This window comes from Leucopleurus acutus (assembly GCF_964270905.1).
Source record: "Leucopleurus acutus genome assembly, chromosome: 18".
Taxonomy (NCBI): Eukaryota; Metazoa; Chordata; class Mammalia; order Artiodactyla; family Delphinidae; genus Leucopleurus; species Leucopleurus acutus.
The window spans coordinates 66,672,188-66,695,022 of NC_139160.1; the positions used below are offsets into that span (position 1 = coordinate 66,672,188).

General features: G+C 43.6%; 1 protein-coding gene across 5 annotated transcripts in view; it reads left to right on the forward strand.

The window, feature by feature from the left end:
• FARP1 (FERM, ARH/RhoGEF and pleckstrin domain protein 1) overlaps positions 1-22,835 on the forward strand; it is a 285,374-nt gene that overhangs the window by 42,405 nt on the left and 220,134 nt on the right. For 4 of the 5 annotated variants that reach the window (XM_082859491.1, XM_082859494.1, XM_082859490.1 and 1 more), the window contains exon 2: positions 15,441-15,634. In XM_082859491.1, the coding sequence (XP_082715617.1) occupies positions 15,464-15,634 (171 nt within the window). In that variant the 5' untranslated portion in view covers positions 15,441-15,463. Of the gene's footprint in view, positions 1-5,878; positions 5,972-15,440; positions 15,635-22,835 lie in introns of those variants that run through there. The other variant, XM_082859492.1, reaches the window with a different exon arrangement.

Sequence of the window (22,835 nt, forward strand, 5' to 3'; positions counted from 1 at the left end):
AAGAGTATTAATAAAAATAAAGTTGCCATTTTCAAATACCTTTTTTGATATCTAGTAGTTGCTATGAGTGATACTGTTATTTCCGATTATAATGAATTATAATGAATGAAGTGGCTAGTTTTCCATGGGTTATTCCATCTTAGAATTCCCATTTTAAGTACTACTTATTTATAGTAGCTATCCTTTCTTGTGTCTTTCGTTACTTAGACAGGATTTTATTATGAATTTTTGAGTGCAACTTTCTTTTAAAATGTTTTGCTTGGGCTCAAGTAAAATGAGTTTGGGAGTATAACATTTTTTTTAAAAGAAAAGATTGTTTATCTGTTGAAAGTTTTGAAAAATTTCCCAGGCTTATTTATTTATGTAGAGCTGGGGGAGAGGAAAATTCCATGATTATTTTCTGATTTCTCCTTTTTTTGGTCTCTTCATGTTTTCTGTAACAGATGATATACTTTATTGTTGTTTAATTTTTACTTTGTTTGCTTTTGTAGTCTCTCGTCTGCTTCAAAATTCTTTAGATAAAGACTGTTCATTCTTCTTCCTTATATTGGGGTAGAGAATAGTCCATTTTCCTTTCAGTGGGACTTTGGTAGAACATCATTTACTTATATTTGCAATGTTAGAAATATTCTTTGTAACTTGACATTTTTTTCTTTCATTCATTGTCTTTCCATAAAACTGTTTGAGCTTGCAGATAACTGGTTGAATTTCGTTTTGTTCTCAAGAATTTTACGCTTTATGATCTGAGAATGTATACCATATACATAGAACTTCTGTTATAGGTGGATTTTTTGTGTTCCAGCAAACTTGTTTTTATTTGAAAAACCGGAGTATAATATTTTTAAAAAGTAGTTTTTAATTTGCCATTTCTTGCAGTCCAGATATTGTTACTTCTGTCCTTGCTGATTGTACTGGGTGGGCTTATATTTCTTTAGTGATTGGCTTGTTCGAGTGAGTTATAGAACGTTGATGCCTTCTAGATTTTGACCGCTCCCTAAGTGAGCGTCAGGCACCCCATTTGGGAAACAGAGCTGGTGGCCCCTACCTTTAGGCTATGAGGTGGACGAGGGAGAGCCCGGAAGTGAGGGGTCGGACCAGGGCCTGGCATTCAGCCAAGGGCTCTCTTGACCTCTTGTTTCCCCTGGTCAGTTCTCCAGCTTTTCACAGCTTCTCCCCATAAAACTTGCTTCTGCAGGTACCTGCCCCGTGTAGCGGTCAGTCGTGTAGGATTGTGAGTAGTAAGCAAAGTAATGCAAATGGGTACTTAATGGATGGCACGTGTTATTAGGTGAAAGTGCTTTGTGAGAAGACGAAACAATTTGAGTGAAAACTTATGTTCCTCAGCAGTTAACAGAAATGGCAGAAGTGCTGTGCTTTCATGTCTCATGTCACAAAGCAACTTGTCCTTTGAGCCGGAGAGCGATCTGGAGCGCGTTTCTCAGCCCCACTTCCCTGTCATTGTGTCCCTTTCGTGGCACGTGGATCCAGTCTGGTTTTGTATCTGTTTCTGTTAAGCAGTGTGTTCCATGGGAACGGAGGGTTTGCCTCGGGAGAGGAAGCGTAATCTTAATTTCCCTTTGGGCTTTCTTTGACTTGGCCCAGGAGCATCTGCTGTGTGGATCTCGGTTTCCCTCGATGCCCGGCAGTTTTCACTTTTAAGGGTGGTGCCTTTGCCTGCCCTTTCCAAGTTTCTTTAGTCCTGAGAACTTAATTAATTCACGGGTGTTCCATAAATGCTCTAATCCATTGCATGAATAGATGCTTGGAAAAATCCTTGCTCATAGAAGTGAGAAATTATTTAAGACAGTTAAAAAATGCATAATTTAGAACCATAAAAAGAGAGTACACCATGGGAAAACTGGGCAGCTACATGTAAAAGAATGAAATTAGAACATTTTCTCACACTGTATACAAAAGTAGACTCAATGGATTAAGGACCTAAATGTAAGACTGGAAACCATAAAACTCCTAGAAGAGAACATAGGCAGAGCACTCTTTGACACAAATCATAACAATATGTTTTGGATCTGTCTCTAAGCCAAAAGAAACAAAAGCAAAAAGAAACAAATAGGACCTAATTAATTTAAAAGCTTTTGCGTAGCAAAGAAAACCATTGACAAAATGAAAAGACAATCTACTAAATGGGAGAAAATATTTGCAAATGATATGACTGATAAGGGGTTAATATTCCAAACATACAAACAGCTCATACAATTTAATATCAAAAAACCCAAACTACCCTGTTAAAAAATGGGCAGAAGACCTGAATAGAAATTTTTCCAAGGAAGACATACAGATGACCAACGGGCACATGATAAGATGCTCATATATCATTAATCATTAGAGAAATGCAAATCAAAACCATGATGAGATATCACCCCACACCTGTCAGAATGGCTGTCATTAAGAAGACCACAAATAACAAATGTTGATGAGGCGCTGGCTAAAATGGAACCCTCATACACTGTTGGTGGGAATGTAAATTGGTGCAGCCACTGTGGAATAGTATGGAAGTTCCTCAAAAAACTAAAAATGGAACTACCACAAGACCTGGCAATTCTGCTCCTGAGTACATATTCAAAGAAAATGAGAACACTAATTGAGAAAGATACATGCACTCCAACGTTCATAGCAGCATTATTTATAATAACCAAGATATGGAAGCAACCTAAGTGCTCATCAACAGGTGAATGAAGAATATATATATATATATATATATGTATATGCACGCGCGCGCACACACACACACACACACACACACACAATGGCATACTACTCAGCCATAAAAAAGAATGAAAATTTGCCATTTGAAACAACATGGATGGTCCTGGAGGGATACGATGCTTAGTGAAATAAGTCAGAGAAAGACAAATACTGTATGTTATCCCTTATATGTGGAATCTAAAATATACAACAAACTGCTGAATATAACAAAACAGAAAAAGACTCACTGATATAGAGGACAAACTAGTGGTTACCAGTTGGGAGAGGGAAGAGGGGCGGGGAAAAAGGGGTATGGGATAATGAGGTACAAACTACTATGTATAAAATAAGGTACAAGGATATATTGTACAGCACAGGGAATTATTGGCATTATTTTGTAATAACTTTGAAGGGAATATAATCTATATAAATACTGAATCACTATGCTGTATACCTGAAACTAACATAATATTATAAATCAATTATACTTCAATTTAAAAAAAGAAAAAAGTACACTACACTCTTTATAGGTCTAGTAGTCATTCAGTAAGCACAGGTAGTAAGCATTTTGATTATTTGATGGATTTTCTCCTTTGGTGTCCTTAGCAGCTTACATGGGTGATTAGCCTAGTAGCTTGATGGCACTTCTGTGCTGGAAAAGGTGAGAAGCTTGGGGGAGACTGTGATTGCATCTAAAATGACTAAGGTGTAAGGTCACTGAATATTGGAGAGGGTGACAATTTAGAGATTCTCTTGTCCAGGAGGGCCCATGGTGAGCGGTGAAGACCAGCCTGTCTGCAGTCTGGTCCCATGTCTGCCACTTTACTAGCTGGGTGACCGTGGGGAAAACTGACTTAATCTCTTTGCCTTGGTTTCCTCATCTGTAAAAGGGGTCAATAATAGCATCCACCTAATGGTGGTTGTGAGGATTAAATAAATTAGTATTTGCACAGCTCATAGAACAGTGCCCACTCTCCTCTAGAAAGGGCTACATAAGTGTTGGTTAAATTAAAATAATAACATATTTTTCCATATTCTGTGAATGAGAAGCTTAAAATCCAGGAAAGTTAATTTTACTGTATACTCAAACACTTCAAAAATTAGGATTAGAACCTGATGGACAATCTGATGGATGGTATCTAAATCTTTTCCCTTCCAGCAACCCATGGCAAAATGTGCTATTCATCATCATTCATTTTATTAATGGACAACATTGTTTAATTAAATACCTTATTTTTTAACCAGGCTGACATTTAAATTCTTCTTTTTTCACAAGGGGTTTCCCTCTTTTATTATGTTCTTTTCTTTTCCTTGACATTTCATTATTTTAATTAATAATTAATTCTAGGGGAAGTGTTCCAGAAGGCGAGATACCCTTTATACCTCTGTTGTATTTTATTGTATCCTTTGGCCTGTAATAATATTGCCTAGTGTATTTCTCGAATAATATTCAAATGGTGAGAGAATTTCACAGTCTATTCTTTAATGGTTTGATAGAAATTGCTTTCCTTTTCCCACCCTGAAGGGAAGCCCTGTCATTTATGATTCATTGGTTTTGGGAAGCTTTAGGAAATGCCTTTTTTTTTCCTAAACGTTGTATGAAATACTATCGTTACTCACTCCAGAATAGATGTCAGTAGAATGTTACACAGGATGTAGGACACATTTCAGTGTTGCCATTTATTTTAAAAAATATTCATTTATTTATTTGGCCACGTTGGGTCTCAGTTGCGGCACTCGGGCTCTAGAGCGCAGGGCTTAGTTGCCCCACGGCACGTGGGATCTTCGTTCCCGGACCAGGGATTGAACCCAGGACCTTGGCAGTGAAAGCGCCAAGTCCTAACCACTGGACCGCCAGGGAATTCCCTGCCAAATTATTTTCTTAAAGCTGCATAGTTTCACCTTGTCTTAAAAACCACAGTGGCTCACCCTGGTCCATCAGATGCACCTCCTGTGGCTTTTTGGCCCTATTATTTCAGGCCGACTGAAACCTGCATCGCACCCACCTTTCTGCTTTTCACTATTTTCTCACCTCTGTTGGTCTGTATCCACCATGTGCACAGCTCCTGGCACTGCGTGGACACTTCCTTACTGAATGCAAAAGGAAACTCCAGCAAGCCTGTGTATATTTTCCATACGTTTCGTTTCCATCTGCCCTCAGGGCTACTTAAAACAGCCTTTTCCCAAGGACTGGGCGACTTCCTCGGCATTCTCTGTAGCTTTTAAAATTCACATACTACCTATTGTCAGAAATAAATACGTTGCCTTCAACAGTTATCACTGAGTACCTGCTTTCTACTGCTGGAGAGATGATAGGTCCCATAAAGACGAACCGTATGATGCCATGTTCCTGCTTTGTGTGCTGCGTAGTGCTAAGTGTAGTTGCTGAATTATTACAGGTCCTTAAAAATGCTTGTGAATGGCGATGATCCCAATTACTGTGACATTTCAATGACAGTATACTTTAAACAGTCTGTTATTTTCAAGGATGTTGAGTAAGCAGATCCAGTGATAGACTGCACCCTCCTTATGGGTCAGACAGGGCCTAGGTGCTTTCCACAGGTATTTGGAAAGGCTGACCAGTGTCAGTTGGTGACAAAGAGAGAGGCCTTTCCGTCGTGAGTGGATGAGAGTGCCGCTGTGTGTCAAGTAGAGCGAGCTTGACCACAGCCTAAGAAATGCCGCCTCTGGTTCCACTGCAGCGCTGTTGTTCTGTGGGAACCGAGAGACGCCGCCAGCTGGTTTCTTATCTTCCAGAAGACCACCTTTCTCCTTCCATTTTATTTACCCAGGCCTTTTAATTAGAGGAGAGAATGGAGGGGGAGTTAAAATTTAATTTTGTACTCTCAGAATCATGGAGAGATGGACATGATGAAAATGTGAATCATTGGAGATTTTTTTTTCTGGTTTCCTGTTTTTTTATTTCTGTTGGAGTAAAAGCGCCTTCTCTTCCCAATACCTTTTACTCCTGACTCCATCCTGCATGTTTTTGTCCTTGCCTATGTCATGGAGGACGTAGGTTCTACCAAATCAGCGAAAAGGCAAACAAAAGCGTTGTCGTAAGTCGTTTTTAGAACAAGGTTGGAAGACAAATGAAAATGTCCTGGGAAAAGGAATGCCACTTTTTCTTGCCAAGAGCTGTTGAAAGAATCAGTCTGGTGCGTGTGTGAAACGTGGTTTTTTTCCTCGGTGAAGGTGTCGAGTAAGGGCTTGATTTGTGTCAGGTGGATTTACTTACCTCAGCTGATCCTCATGGAGACCCTTGGACGTAAGTGGCAGCGGTCTCGGGCTGGAGCTTGAGCTAGGAGCTGCTGGGGGGCTTGTTAAAACCCAGATGCGGGCCCACCCTCCCTGATTCAGCCGGCCTGCGCGGGGGCGGAGAATTTGCATTTCTAATGAGCTCCCAGGTGTTACTGATGCGGCTCGTTTGCAGCCACAGTTTAAGAAGCCCTGCAGGCGGTGGTCAGTTTTCTCTGCGTCTTCTAGGAGGATGACTCTGTAGTGGAGACGTGACTGCCTGAAGTTCTCATAGCCCCCGAGTCGGGCGGGCCCTCGCACTATGACAGGAGAAACATGTCATGCTCCCAGGTAATGCAGCCAGCTCCCCCCCCCCCCCCGCCAACCGCTGCCCCTCTGGGCTTGGAATTGAGCTCGCAGTGCAGGAAAAGAGGAGAAAGACCTGGAAAGCAAGTGGAATATAAGCCCAATACGAGCAAAATGCCAGGGAGAAGAAAGTAAGGCTTCCCTCCCCCAGCCCCAAAGAGTAGATCAGGGAAGGCTTTCTAGAGTCGGAGACATTAGAGCCGGTAAAGAGGATATTTTAGGAGGAAGAAGGAACAGCAGCCGCCACAACATAGGAAAATGCAGCCACGCTGAACAGTTTGTTTACAGGGAGAGAAAACGGGGCAGGTCATTGAAATGCGCGGCTGGGAATTTTCACGTTTATGTTGTTATTGATTAGACTCAGGTTTTTGAGTAGAAGGTGTGGTTAAAACTAGACTTTGGAAATAACCTCTGCGACGTGAGAGACTCGCTCTTCTGCTCTGAGTTGTCCTTGAAGTACTTCGCAGAGATTTGTTAGGGGGATTTAAGATAGCCTAGTTAATTTTTTTCCCCACTAGGGTTGGAGAGGAAAGACAGTGAAGAAATATTCTTTATCGGGTTTCCACAGGTCAGTTCTCTTTTCCGTGGTGGGTGAAATGGGGCACCCAACTTCCCAAGAGTTGATATCCTGGTCCCCCTTCTCCCCAGTGATCCAGCGGGCCTGACAGTCCCTCGCCTGTTTGAAGTGTCTGGTTGATGTAAAACAGGTGATCTGCAGTCGCTCCTTCTGCTCACAGACTTTTTTGAAAGAAGTAAATCTATCCGCCCGGATAGCTGTTTTTGAACTTTCTCAAAACCCCTTATCTAAGTCTTGTGAAAGGCCAGCCGTGGCCGCCTGTGTCCTGGAGCAGCTGCTGGGCCGCGCGCCTTTCTGGGGCGTCTCCCCCTCCCTGGCCTGTGGCTCCCCGGGGACAGGAGCACAAGGTGGCTTTGTCACCTGGCACCTAAGCTGGAGTGAACAGGCACTGGTGGAGGTTACACATGCTTTGCCCTTTGCCCTTCTGGGAGTCTCACGTGGTCAATCATTGTCCCCGCCCGCCCCCCCCAAACTGGCAAACGCCAGCCCCTCCACCGTCAGCAACAGGCCCTGGGCGCTCCGGCGGCTCTAGGACCCAGCCCCGTAGCTTCCTACAGATCTACCTCTTGGGCTGCTGCTTCTGTAAATTATTCACTTCCTATGAATTTTTCTTAACCTGGAATTTTTCAGTGGCTTACATTTAAAACTGGAAGGAAGACCTCCTGCCAACCTTCTGCTCGTCAGCCTGTTTTGAATGATAATTGTCACCCTTGTTTACTGTGATTTCATCTTAGTTGATTTCATGCTTTAAAGGGGACGGGGTGGACAGCAGGCATCTGTCCTTTTAGAAAAACGAAAATTTTAAAATTGTCTTAATTTTTGTCTGAATGGTACAAAATATTAAAGGTCCCCAAAAGTGTGCAGTGGAAAGCACCTCTCAGCCTCCTCATCGCTGTCTGCAACCATGTCTCTGGAGCCAGCTCTCCTCCCTCTGCCCTTCCAAGAATATTTATGTGTGTGTCCACTTACGTATCGTGTATTTAATGTATAATTTACATATCATACCTTTGGCCTGTTTTCAGTTCAAAGGATTTTAGTAAATTTACAGACTTGTGTGACCATCACCACAATCTAGTTTTGGAACGTTTCTATCACCTCCAAAAAGATCTCTATCCCTCAGGCCCCTTGCCGTCAGTCACAGCTGCTACCCCGACCCAAAGCAACAACTTTCTGTCTCTCTAGATTTGCTTTGTCTGGATATTTTCATATAAGTAGGCTCCTATGCCATGGAGTCGTTTGCATCAGGCTTCTTTCACTTAGCAAAATGTTTTGGGGGCTCATCCCCGTTGTGCCATGTATCTGCATTTCATTTCCTTTTAATGACGAGTCATAATATTCCCTTCTGTGGATATACCACATTTTGTTTACCCACTGGGTGATGAACATTCGGATTATTTCCACTTGTTGACTGTTTTTAGCTCTAAACATCTCCATACACACAGTCTTTGTGAAGACATACATTCTCCTCTGTCTTGGGGAGATACCTAGGAGTGTAATAGCTCAGTCACCAGGGGAACCCAGTTGCTGGGTTGTATGCTAAATTTATGATTAACTTTTAAGAAACTTCCCCAATATTATCCAAAGTCTGCACCTTTTTGTATTCCCACCAGCCATCGGCAATGTATGAGAAATTCCATTTTTTTTCCCATTCTCGGTAACACTTGTTACTGTCCATTATAGTGGGTGTGGAATATTATCTCATTGTGGATGTAATTTGCATTTCCTAGTGAGGGACAGTGGTGAACATATTTTCATGTGCTTATTAACCACTTGTATATCTCTGGAGATTTAAATTCTCTTTTTATTATCAGTTTTAAAACATATGGTAACGGTTAACTTAAGGCCTCTCACCATCTCAACTCCTTCCCCTGCCAATTTTTTAATTATTTCTGCATTGTCAGGAATGATAATATTCTGCAGCTATTACAGTGATTTTAGCCTTCCTCTTACAGTATAAATGGATTTAAAGTTTACCAATAATTGTTTTTCCGTGTTTCACCACTTAGCCTCTTGTTTTGCTGTTTATCCTTTAGTAGCTTCTCCCAGAAGGGCTTGAGTTCTTGACTCTTTTAAATGTTTCAATGAAAATTCAGCTAGATTCCATGTTCTGATTCATCTTTTATTTCTTGGAAGATAGTTTGGTCAGTTAAACATTGAACGTGTGTTATCGAATGCAAGTTTGTGTGCCCCACACACAGTAAGGCCCAATAAACTGAAACGTCAGAGTTTGTAGCAGAGAAAGGTTTATTGCAGGGCCGAGCAAGGAGAATGGGTGGCTCATGCCCCCAAACCCCCAAACTTCCCAAAGGGTTTCAGCAAAGCATTTTTAGAGGCCAGATGAGGGAGGAGGGTAGCAGGGTATGTGATCATCTTGTGCACAATTCTCTGATTGGTTAATGGTGAGGTAACAGGGTGGTTAACTTTATCAATCCTTAGGCACCACTAGGTCTGGGGGCCACTCACCAAGTAGTTAATTCCTTCCATTTGTTGGTGGTTTTTAGCAACTGAAAAACTCAGCAAAGATGCCTGAGATACTATTATCTGGGTACTTCACATAAGAGCTACAGAAGAGGATATGGGGGAGTAGTCTGTCCCAGGCAGGCCCCATAGGGTCCTGCTCGGTTACAAATGTTGCTGTGGAGTCTGAACTTTTATCCCTTCCTTTGTTTTTTTTTGAACTGTTTGCATAGATGCCCAAATAATTCCTTCTTAATTTCTGAAGATGAGTGATGACACAGGAAACTTCCAGGTGTTCATCATTTTAGTTGTTTCTGGGATATGATATGTTCATTTATTATGGAGAATCTTTTATTTCCGAAATGTCTTCCTGAATTGTACCTTAAAATGTTTTTCTTGTTCCATTGAGGTTTTTTTTTTTTCGTTTAGGGATGCCTATTATGGGTGTGTTGGATTTCTTTTCTTTGTTTTCCATATTTATCATTTTTCTGTTCTAAATCTTTTGCTTGCTTTTCTCCATCTTTCCCCTCCAGACTCTCATATTTTCACCAGTGTGTATTTCCTTTTAGCTGCTTCCATTTGATGATTGTTAAAGCAGCCCAGACAGACTAAGACAAAGTACCATAAACAGGAAAACAACAAATTTATTTCTCACAGTCCTGGAGGCTGGAGAATCCAAGATCAAGGGCCAGTGGACTTGGTGTCTAGACCCACTTCCTGGTTCATAGATGGCAGTCTTGTGGTATTACTTTTCCTCACATGGTGTAAGGGACAAGAGAGCTATCTGGATGCTTTTCATAAGGACACTAATCCCATTCAGGAGGGCTCCACCCTCACCATCCAATCACCTCCGGAAGGCCCTGCCTCCAAATACCATCGCATTCGGGATTAAGTTTCAGTGTATGAATTTGGGGGTGACACAAACATTCATTCTGTAGTGACTTTGTTTTTGGCTGTGCCACATGGCATGTGGGATCTTAGTTCCGCAACCAGAGATTGAACCCATGCCCCCTGCAGTGGAAGTGTGGAGTCTTAACCACTGGACCTCCAGGGAAATCCCAGTAGTGATGTTTTTATTCATTCTTTTTTTTTCACCCTGAGGTCTGCCCTCATGCTTTATTTCCTTCTCATGCTTCCCTGAACTCTTGTAAATCCTCTTCTGTTTTTGTAGATAGAATCAGTTATTTCTTTGTTTTGTTAATTTATGACAGTGTGGGCAAAATTTTCATCTGTTGCATATAACATTGCTTTGGTGGGTGTTTTTCATCTGTCATTCATTTTCATTTTCCTCTTTTTGCAGCATCTTTGTAAAGGTCCTTTTTTGTTATTAGATGAATTCTTTATGAACTAGCTATTTACAGGAGCTTCACGTGAGCAGGAGACAGGGCCATGTCCCATGCCAGTGGGGATTCTTGTGACCTGAGGTTGCGTGTGTGTGTGTGTGTGTGTGTGTGTGTGTGTGTGTAATCCTTTCAACCCTTATTTTTCTCTAGCTTGCTGAGACTGGTTGTGTTCCTAGTGGGGTCTCTCTTTTTCACTTTGCCTTGGCAACAGACTGCTTCCTGCTAATATGTCTTACCTGTGTGGTTTCTCATTCAATTCGACCTTTCCTGCTTCCTGATTTCTCCCACCACACTGCATCCAGGGAAGCTCTTAGTGCTACCTGCGTGTCTGTTGCCCTTCTTTTCAGAAAATTATTGCTGGATATCCTACTTATTTGGGGAGCATGGCTCTGGCAGGCATAGGCTCTCCAAGAATTTTCCTTCTCTGTCTGACCTTCACTGCAGTTTGCCAACTCTTTCTCATGTTTCGTGGTTCAAAGCTACAGATGTGTTCCAGGTTCCTCTGGGATGGAGTTAGCATTTTTGTGTGTGTTTTCCTTATTGCTTTTGGGTGAATTCCAAGAGGAAGTCTTTAAGCCAAGAGACTATAACAAGACAATTCTAGTTTTTTATCTTTTCTTTGCCAGTTAAAGTTTGTACTGCTTTTTTGTTGTAGTCATTATTTCCTTTTAAACTAACTTTTCACATAGATCTAAAGAAGAAGGTAGTTTCACAAACAGCTCTTTACTTTTAGGTCTGGAATGATCATATTAGTAATAACATGGTACAAGGAAAGAAATATTAATCTTTTTTACCTTGACTCTTTCTTAAGGAATTCAGAAGTTGGAGGAAGTGATGGAGGTAAAGTTGGAATAGAGCATGGATTGCTATTTATACACAGGAGGCTTTTAGGTTTGTTAGGTATGTGATGTAGAAGGCTGTGTTTTATTACTGGATTCACCGATTTTGCTATCCAGCATCGGTTATGGTTACCCATTCATGACTTGACAGCGTTCCTCAGATATTCCCTTGACATTCTTAGGCTGCTCCGCTCAGAACTCTTGGCTGGATTTATGTTGGAGTTAAACAGCACTTTCCGTGAACAGTAACAATCTGCCTGCAAGTATAAAAACAAAAAGTGTGACATGCTTTGTTGAAATGTTAATATCCAGAAGTAGAACAAATATAGGCGTGAGATCATTTGAAGACGAAAAAGAGATAAAGGAAGTTAAGGTACCAGATGTCTATTAATCACTGGCTCAATTTAATTTTTAAGTGCCAAGCTGTTAAAAATCACAATGTTCTTCTGGGGATCTTGGGCCAGCGTGGAGAGAAAGGGTTCCATTTCGAGGATGAGAGCCTTGCTCTTTGCTTAGGTAGGACAAAGAGAAAATGAGTTTAGAGCACCTTTAAGGTGGGGTGACGTGAGAGAATAAACCCTGACCTCCCTGCCGTCGGCTCCCTGGATGGGCATCAGAGCCACAGCCCGGACCTACCCCTCTCAACTCAGAGCGAGAAGAGGCCAAGTGGTCAGGCCCAGCATCAGTGATTGAGGACAGGGCCTGTCCATGCTGGTGGAGTGCGGGGAACAGAAGGTGGGGTTGGAGGCGAGCAGTGGAGGATGTTTACAGAGGCAGGGAGGGATCAACACCAAAGTAGGAATGAGTGCAAAGAGGAGGCTGGCAATGGGGAAGGCAAACTGGACTGATGTCAAAGCTTTCTTTAGCGCTTGTGTTTATTTTTAACCATGAGACCATGAATAGAAAACATATAGGGGAATAATTCTGCCTGGTTTGTGAAGATTATTTTAAACACAGTGATGCCATAGTTAATTAGATCTATACCAGCCACATTTGATTCATTGAACAAATGTAGGTGATCTGCTTTTCACTTCGGTGTAAAGCATTGTAGATGAGCAAAGCCTAGTTGTGTCTTAAGACCAAGAGACGATTAAGCAAAAGATAATCACATAATCAAACAGATTGGAATTAGGTTCTTAAAAAAAAACTTATTTGGGGGAGAAATCAGAAAGGTACTTACTTGTATAGCAGACCTGTGAAATCATAGGTGGACATTCAAGAAAGGAGTAGTAGTTCTCAAAAGGCTGGTCCTCAACTAGCATGGTGACACAGAAGTCCAATCTCAAAGGATTGCACAGGGACGAATAATAATCTCTTACAGGCTTTGGTGGAAAGTTGGTGGGGAAAATGAGTGTGGGAGAAATAAGTAGTAAATGGTGTTTCCTGGGTGGTGGTCAGGCCCTCTCCCTTTTCAGTCAAAGGGTGTGTCTTTTTAGGCCAGGGTGGTTTGATCCAATGACCCATCTTATTGAGGTGACTCCATGGTTTCTACTCTCCTGACCTCAGGGCCAGCCCTCTGTGTCACAGGGAGAATGTTCGAGGTTTCACTGAGAGGAAGGGGAGGTTCCCATATGGAATTTGGTGGGAAACTTCTGGGAAGGAACCTGACTGACCCTTCAGGAGAAGGAAGAGCCTTGGTCAAGAAGAACCTACACAATGAGGCTGACAAACTGGATGTTTTTTCCTGAAGCAAAGAGCTGAAGGGTGACTCGTAAGATGCAGCCCTAAGGTCTATACCTCACACCACAGGTGACCCTTGAGTGCCCCTTCTGTGACTCTCTTTGTCACTGAGACAAAGGGTCATTCTTTCTCTGCCTCTTCTCCATCGGCTCCTGTGTGAATTTACTGCCATAACAAAGTCCCACAGGCTGGGTGTCTTAACAGAGATTTATTTTCTCACAGTTCTGGAGGTCGGAAGTTTAGATCAAGGTGTTGGCAGGGTTGGTTTCTTCTGAGGCATCTCTCCTCGGCTTGCAGATGGCCACCTTCTCCCTGTGTCCTCACATGGCTTTTCCTCTGTGCATGCCTGGTGTCTCTGTGTGTGTGCAAATTTGCTCCTCTTATAAGGACACCAGTCAGATTGGATTAGGGCCCATCTTAATCACTGTTTTAAATTGGTCACCTCTTTTAAGACCCTGTCTCCAAATGCCGTCACATTCTGAGTTACATGGGGTTAGTGCTCCAAGGTCAGAATTTGTGGGGACACAGTTCAGTCCATAACAACCCCCATGGCTGGGCATGTTTGTTCTTTTTGCTTTTTCATTGCCATGTCTCCCCCCCACCCCTTTCACATTCACTCTCACCCTGGCTTTCACTTCTACAGCGAGATGGACTCTGAACCCAAAGCCCAAATCCAGCTCCACCTCCACCACAGCCTGCTGGATATCCTTTTAAAGCCTTCAATGTGTCCCCAGTCACACACACACCTTCCCCTCCCACTTCTTCACTTCTGCCCTGATTTAAAACTTTCTGGTCCCTGTTATACTTTAATCTCCTTCTTCTCAGTAGCTAACCATTTACAACACCGGGTTAATTTTTCCATAGAAGTGGGTTTTATAGCATCATCTTTTTATTTCCGTCGCCACTGTTCAAGCTGATCTCCTCGAGCTCAAATTGTTGCCTTAGCTTTGTAACTGGACTCCCCCAGCCCCTGCCAGCCCGTCTCTTTTTCCGGCGCATTAGTATAGATCATCTTCACATTCATTTTTCTCAAGTTCTACTTTCGTTGTGTCATTATTCTTATTCAGTGACTCCCTACAGGGTGAAGACCATATCTCTCAGCTAGGCCTTTGATGTCCTTTGTGGTCTGATTCCAACCTAGTTTCCAAATGCATCTTGAACTCTGCAGCATTGATTCTCAGTTGTCTTCCTAAATGCCACCTGATTTCTGTCCCATAGCTTTCTTGATGCTGTTCTACTTCCCTGGAATTCCTTCTCCTTGTGTGTTCCTGTCTCCTTTCAAGCATTACCCAACATTTGAGACTCAGTGGAGTTCAGTTCCTACCTTCTGCATGATGGAGAAGATAACTTTGTCAATACTGTAATATGTAGAATGGTTTCCTGGGAGAGGGGGAACGACTGCTGGAGGGTGGCAGGAAAAAAATTAATTAGGAGGAGAAGAAGAAATCGAGAGAAAAGACCCTACCTGACGTCACCTGGGTTTGTGTGAGCGTGTGTTTCGTTTCCTCAACCAGATTATAAACTCGGGAGCTACAAGATACGTTTTATCTATTTATCTTGATAACGCCCACATCACTTGGTATGTTCCATGATCCCTAAAAGGTAAACTAATGGATGCTAATGATGTGGGCTAGGCACTGCTCATTATCTTCCCAGCAGACCGCAAGGGTGTGAAAAATGGTGCCTAGCTCATGGTAGACCCTAACTAATAATACGTAGAACACAACTGAATCTAGCGTATTAAGAGCTGACTGTAAAACTAGAAAAGGATAAACTATGTAAAAGTATGCAGAAGGATGGGGCTTCCCTGGTGGCGCAGTGGTTGAGAGTCCGCCTGCCGATGCAGTGGACACGGGCTCGTGCCCCGGTCGCGGAAGATCCCACATGCCGCGGAGCGGCTGGGCCCGTGAGCCATGGCCGCTGAGCCTGCGCGTCCGGAGCCTGTGCTCCGCAGCGGGAGGGGCCACGACAGTGAGAGGCCCGCGTACCGCAAAAAAAAAAAGTATGCAGAGGGATAAAATATGCACAAATATTTGCATGCCTTGAGTGGCTAAAGGTGATGCTGTGTGTGAATGAGCCGAACGCTTATCAGCTCGTGTGATTCCTGCGCGGGGGGTGGGAACTGGCCATCTTGTGCTTCGGGGACGTGGCCACAGTGACCGGCAGAAGGCGACCAATGTTACTAAGGTGGTCTCAGTGAGTCTCCTGATGTATTTTTCTTCTCTCTGCTTCCTGCAGGCATCATATAATCTGCTCTCATCATGGGAGAAATAGAGCAGAGGCCAACTCCAGGATCGAGACTGGGGGCAGCGGAGAATTCGGGGATCAGTACCTTGGAACATGGACAGAAGCCTCCCCCGACGCCTTCAGGAAAACTCATGTCCGTCAGAATCCAGATGCTGGATGACACCCAGGAGGCCTTTGAAGTTCCGGTAAGTCGGGGGCAGCCTTCGGCACGGGGAGGCTCGTGTCATTCCTGCGTCTCGGTGATGCGAGGTGGCAGGTCTGTGTGTTCAGCGGCTCCCTGCCCACCCTCGCCGTCCTCCTCTGGAGCGTCTGGTTCCGAGCTGTCAGTTTTTGGATTTATGCGCGGACCGTGCCCAGGGATATCAGTGGGTGTGTCATTTGAATTTTACTCTGATTTTCCGTATTCAAGTAGATATCTGTGTGTACATGCCTACGTATGTATTACTTACATATTTGAAGTGGAGGGAACTGTGGTCTGCGTCTCCATTTAATTTGCTCGTTACAAGCAGTTCCTCTCAACGTCGATGCATGTGTGTGAGCACCCCGTTTCCCTAGGTTACCGGCAGGAAAGTTCCGAGAAAACCATCAAAGACCTGAATGGGTGTTCCGACATCAGAGAAGTTGCCGAGCATGTTTGTGGGTGGGGAGTCGGGGTGCAGGAGAACCCTGATCCCAGCCCCCAGTGTGGCAGCCCTAGAAGGGAAGAGGCCCCATCCCAGGGGCGGACCAGAGTGGGGTGTCCAGGAGCCGGGCAGAGAAGGAGGAACGGCAGCCTTGGCCTTGTCCATCAGCTAGAGCTGCATGCCCCCGTGGTTCTGGTGTCTTCTCAGAGCCCCTGCCTCGTGGCCCCTTGCCCTCCCTCATCCTTCTCTCCAGCCTCCTCCTGAAATCCAACCGCTGCTAGTGGTTCGGGAACCACCACCGGTTAGTTATGTGCAGATGCAGGATTTGTTCCCGTGGCAGGGAGAGTGCGGACGTGTGTGTCCACCTCTGTAGAACTCTGACCGCAGTCTCCTCAAGCATGAATTAGCATCCAGAGAATTCACAGCACACTCTGCCTGTTTTCTGTGTTCTCCCTTGGGTACTACACCCACATCTCACATGGCTTGTGTGGGGGGGGAGGAAGGAAGTAACTCTTGAATTCCAAACAGCCAAACTGTAAGCGAACTTTGGGAACATAACCTGTTTTTAAAGTGGAGACGATCCATCAATTATTCCCGATGGCTAGAGCAACTAAAACTTAACAGTTGGCATTCACGTCTGCATCTCATCATTTAATGGTTTATGTAATATGATTCACTAAGTCATATTCATTTCAAAGAATGTTGTTCAGAGGGTGTGAATTACCATTAAGTGTCTCAGGGAAGATAAACCTCAGAAAAGCTATGTTTAAACCTGCCAATTTATTGCACATTGCAAACCACCTTTGTATCTTTCTAATTTACTTGTTGTGGAATTCCTGTCTCTTTAAGGACTTGAACTTCTTCATATTCTGAGGCACAAAGCCGTTGCTAATCTGCTGAAATTGTAAAAATAGATTGAGGGGCACACCTGCCAGCCTGGTAGAGTCCGGCCTTCTGCAACATGTCCCAGCCTCCTCTCCTCCCCGCGCTGCACCCCACATCCCTCCTGCACCCTGCCTCCCTTCTCTTCATTGCCAGACTGGTTTGGTGAGGTATTTCATTTCAGTGTTTCCTCTTTGGTACTGCTAAGGACTTCTGAGCCCAAGTCTCTAGCAACGCATTCTTTTTTTATCATCTTTATTGGAGTATAATTGCTTTACAATGGTGTGTTAGTTTCTGCTTTATAACAAAGTGAATCAGCTATACATATACATACATCCCCATATCTCCTCCCTCTTGTGTCTCCCTCCCATCCTCCCTATCCCACCCTTCTAGGTGGTCACAGAGCACCGAGCTGATCTCCCTGTGCTACGTGGCTGCTTCCCACTAGCTATCTTATTTTACGTTTGGTAGTGTATATATGTCCATGCCACTCTCTCACTTCATCCCAGCTTACCCTTCCCCCTCCCCATGTCCTCAAGTCCATTCTCTAGTAGGTCTGTGTCTTTATTCCCATCTTACCCCTAGGTACTTCATGACTTTTTTTCCCCTTAGATTCCATATATATGTGTTAGCATACGGTATTTGTTTTTCTCTTTCTGACTTCACTCTGTATGAGACTTTAGGTCCGTCCATCTCACTACAAATAACTCAATTTCATTTCTTTTTATGGCTGAGTAATATTCCATTGTATATATGTGCCACATCTTCTTGATCCATTCATCCGATGATGGACACTTAGGTTGCTTCCATGTCCTGGCTATTGTAGATAGAGCTGCAATGAACATTTTGGTACATGACTCTTTTTGAATTATGGTTTTCTCAGGGTATATGCCCAGTAGTGGGATTGCTGGGTCATATGGTAGTTCTATTTTTAGTTTTTTAAGGAACCTCCATACTGTTCTCCATAGTGGCTGTATCAATTTACATTGGTGTTCCCGTGTGTGGTTTGGACCGAGGGCCAGCAAATGCTGCTGTTGTGTGCATGAGCTACAGGAAGCATTGTACTGTATTCACTTGCAGTTCTTGTTTCCCTGGACCAAAGGATGTCAAAACTCTGGTCCTAGCTACTACTTAGCTAGGAACTATATAGGAACTCCCTGCCTAAGAAATAGGAATAGGAGTGTGTTTGCGTCTTTTAAAAATGATTTTACAAAAAAAAGAAAAATGATTTTACTTGATAATTTCTGTTGTCTGTGCTTTGCATTTGTAACTCCTCTGCCTGGAAGGTTTCTCATACCACCCCCTTCCCACATAAACTCCTATGCATCCTTAGAGGTCCTGTCTGTTTTACCCAGATGCCAACTTCTTGAGGCAGTGGCTGGGGGTGTTTTCTTCCCCCATTTCAGACTTCTTTGCTCATACATCTGTCAGGGTGGAGCTGGACCCCTGAGATTCAAATCCCAGCTTCATCTACTGACACATTAATCACCTTGGGCAAGGTGCTTAATCTCTCTGTATCTCAGTTTTCTCGTCTGTAAAATGAGGCTAATCAAAAACCCTACCTCATTTTATGAGAATAAAAGAGTTGATACAAATAAAGGAACAACTCTTGGCACATACTAAGAGCTTGGACCATAATATGATTAGTGGTACCAGTGGGCATTTGCCGCTTCACTGTTGGCTTCTCGGGGCTGGGACCTTACCTTATTGTCTCATCCCCAGCACCTTGCACAGCGCCTGGCATGTAGTAGGTGCTCATTAAGTGTTTGCTGACTGAATATTAGGAGTAGACTGAATCTTACAAGTAGAATTAATGCTATTGTTAGTTTTTCACATGCCTCATCCATCCATTCATGTTTAATTTTTATTTTTGGCGTTGAGTCAGAATGTTCCTTCGCAACCCATGGGCAACAGATGTTTTCCATAACTGCCTGTAGAAAGGCAGCAATCAGCATTTTTATTGACTAAGCTGATTCTAAATTGCTACCTTGTGGTCTTTAAGAACAGAATCAGCCAGGTCTCTGCACAGCTGGGAAGCATCAGGCTGGCTGTGGTGACTCAGCCGCTGTGCTTGGGATTGGAGCGGAGGGACACAGGATCACAAGAGACTCAGCTCCCCATAAGTGCTTTAAACCTTGCTCCAGAACTTTCTGCTGGGGGTTCATCAAGGCCAAGTGTCTGAGCCTGGAAGTGTCCCCTTAGCCCACACGTGCTCCCTCCTCAGGTTGGGCACCCCACAAGGATGGATCCTCCTCGTTAATTCACATTCATCACACACACGAGCAGGCACTTGGCCAGAAGTCGTTACAGTTTCCCTTGGGGGACATTCTTCCATGAACCACAGCTTTCCTTGGGGGATTGAGTTTCCTGGGCCTTTCCTAAGACTTTTGTTTTAGAGGATGGACGAAGGCCAAGTCATCATTTAAAAATGCATGTTCCCTAAACACTTCCTGGCACAGATAACCACACCAGTCTTCATCATTTCTTACAGCCCTGAATGAGGTCTTATTAAAGAGTTGAATCCTTTGAAAAGCGTGAGCAGTGAGCATCAGACTTCTCTACGCCATGGCTAGTTCTACCGCCACCTTTGCTCTTGAACTTGGACGGTCTTTTTAGGTATTTCCTCTACAGAGTTGAAAGTTCAAAAGTAATATTTATAGGAAATTCTTACGGGGCGTTTTATCGTCTTTATGTGGAAAAGGCTGTGCGGATAAGCCCCAGCCTGTGGTTTGTGACATATGCAGCCTTCCCTTCCAACCAGAGATTATAAATCGAGGTGACTTGTGTGGGTCTGAAAGGGTTAAATGACTCCCTCCACTCCCACCCCCCTGGAAGGTTCCTGAGAAGGTTTGATGTGTCCTGTCCTCACTCATGACCCCGCTGGTAAACAAATGCTGTTCCTGCTGACGTTTGTAGGGTGAACAGATGGCGCCTTCCCCAAGTGTTTATTCAGTTTATGTGTTTTCATTAGCAAGGCCACCCTAGCAAGAGTGGAGAAGAGCAGAGGAAATCAAACGGAGCCACGTTCTGCTGCTTTTGAGCAGCCCTGGTGAAAACGCTTGGGAGAGATGCTCACAGGTGATGCGAAGACACCTGGCCTGTGTTGCGGAGTGAGCGGGCGTGGCCTGGTGCAGGTGCGGAGCGCTCCGTGTCAGCCACAGCCATCCCGGGGAGTAATAAGCATCACGCCCTGTGTTTGTGTCTTGTCGGTTGCTTTACTCAGAAGCCTTTACAGCTCCCAGCTGCCTGAGGATAAAGTATGGATTTCTTCGTCTGGGGAGGCTGGGAGAGAGCTCGGGCCTTCCTGGAGGGCCCGCTGCAGATGGCTGAGCTGTTACTCGTTGTGATTCCCCACTGCTGTCCTCGGTTGGTTCATCCTGTGCGTTAGCATCTCAAGCCAGAAAATTCTCTTACCTGTTCACGTGCCTATTTTTGGCCTCCCGCAGGTAGAGTGGGACCTGTGTGGAGGCACGGCCTCTTTTGTTCTTGTTTGTCATCAGATGCTATACCTCAGCAGTGCCTGGACCCAGCCGATGCCATAACCTGTGACCGACTGCCCACACCTCTGTTCAATCATTTGCCTCTCGCAAGTGATGAAAGGTGGCTGGCGCTGTCATCTCTGTAAGATGAGGGAACACTTGGGGAGTGCTTCGAGTCACTTCATCACATTTGCTCAGTGTTGGGATAGGACTGGGATTGGAACCGCCTTCCCCGACCCCGAGCTGCCGCTTCTTGTAAGATCTGTGGGCTTCCACTGTCTTGCCCGATTGGATCTTTTCAAACTTGCCTCCAAGCCTCCCAGACGGGAGGCACCACAGCCTCATCTTGGGGCTGCTCTGGTTCTTTTTCCATTTCTAAACACTGGCCAACATCCACTAACAAATTTATCAAGATCACCTCAACTGTCCAAGCCCCCCCCCCCATAGCTCTTGCTGGGGGCCGTCTCTCTCTTCTTATAGTACTTGTTATGTGTACCTCTAATTAGACTTTGAGTCACAGGCTTTAATCTTGCTTCTCTCCCTAATTAGTTCCCTTATAAACCCTGCTGTGACTTGGTTTCCTTATTTGCAAAATGAGGTGTTTGGTCCAGATGATACTACAGGCTTTTTTCTCTCCCTTTCTTTTTTTGGAAGTCAGCACCTTGTGTTGACATCTTTGTTGATGAATTACCTTTTCATGACTGTATTTGTTAATCCCCCAGGCAGATGGTAAACTCTTTCAGAAAAGGGATTTTTAATCTTAAAAAACCCACAAAATTCTAAAAGCCTCCTCAGAGATAGTAGTTACTGTGTAACTAGTAAGTGCTCAAACCAATGTGGTCAGGGTGAATAAGCGGATGGTATACAATATGTTGCTTACGGAGCATCAGGCAACATTAGGATTTTGTGTGTGTGTGTTGGTGGGAGGTGGGGTAACTTACATACATCTCACTAAACTAAATTGGGCCAAACTTTACGCCACTTGAAAATTGTAGGTAGAAGGTGGAAAGAAATCAGATATTTTCTGGACAACACATTATTAGCAGGAAGCAAACAAGTTTGTTGAAAACAAACATCTAAAACTTTTAAGAAAAATGATTAGGTTGCACGTCATAATAAAAGACTGCAAAGGGTTTTTTTATTTACGGAGGGCAAAACTGCCTATGTTATCTCAGACCTAATTTGGAGTCTCACACGGTCAGCCCATAAATGATAAAACATTTATTCATAAATGTTTATTTATTATAAACATTATTTCATTTTCTTACATTTTGAAATGAAGCAGTCGTTTAATTTCTTTAATTTTCACTGAAGCCTGGGCTTGACGTCAGTCGAGAGCTTGTTCCTCCAAGTGCTTTGTGGTTCTGCAAAAGGTCGTAAATGGTTAGAGAATTTGAAAACTGTCTTCATAGGCTTGCGCTCAGAAAAAAGGACGTAACAAAAGTTTGTCTTTTTAAAAAGCTCTGCGTGTCCTTTTGGGGACCCCCCAGTTTACATCGGGAAAAGCTGAGGCTGATGGCTTGGAGCTGGCCTTGTGTCACTCACAGCCACTGTGTCTACAGAAAAGCATGGTCCTTTTCTGTCTTTGTCTTATGTTGAATGATTTTGTTTCCCTTTTTAATTTCTATTTCAGCCATCTTAGAGACGATGCCTTTTTGGATAAGCCACTAAATGTCTTGGTTTTTTTTTTTCTCCTCAAAGAGGTGGAATGTACATTTAACCAAGATCTTGGGGGGAAATATATCTTCCTTTGTAATACGTGCTCTGCTTCTCGGTTCCCCTGGAATCGCAAGTCCCTGGCAGTGGGGTTATTCCTTGCAGTTGATTGGATTATATGATCTTAGAAGGCAGGTGTGCATTCAGGGGTCCTTTTATTTTTTTTTCTTTTGCGTAAAGTGCACTAAGAGGTGATGGTGGTGATACCGAGACCTAAATAAAATTTAATTGACTATTTAAACCAGAAGGGAGATGTGTGTGCCCAGAGCTCCGTTAACTGCCCCTTAAGCAGCTGCAGTTTGAACCAGAATGAGGGGAAGGAATTTCACAAGTTCGCTCAGCTTTTTAAAAATGAGTCCATATTTCTTTCCCCTTATCAGTGTTGCTTTTGGCCCCTATTATTAGCAGAGTTTCTGAAAGAGTATTCATGTCCACTCCGCTTTGAATGGTCCTTTCTGTGTTTTATTTAACTTGAATGATAAATGGTCCTTCTGGGTCTGGTCTCATGATGTTAAATTTAAGGGCTATTTTAATAGATAAAAAAATTTTTTTTCATAATTCATTTCAGTGGAATACTGTTAGCCTTCCTTTCTAGTTCCTTAGAAGCAGAGAGTAGGACTTAAATGTTGGCCCGAAATGTTTGTGTGCCCCTTTCAACTCCACTGTAGACCCTTGATCAAAGTCAT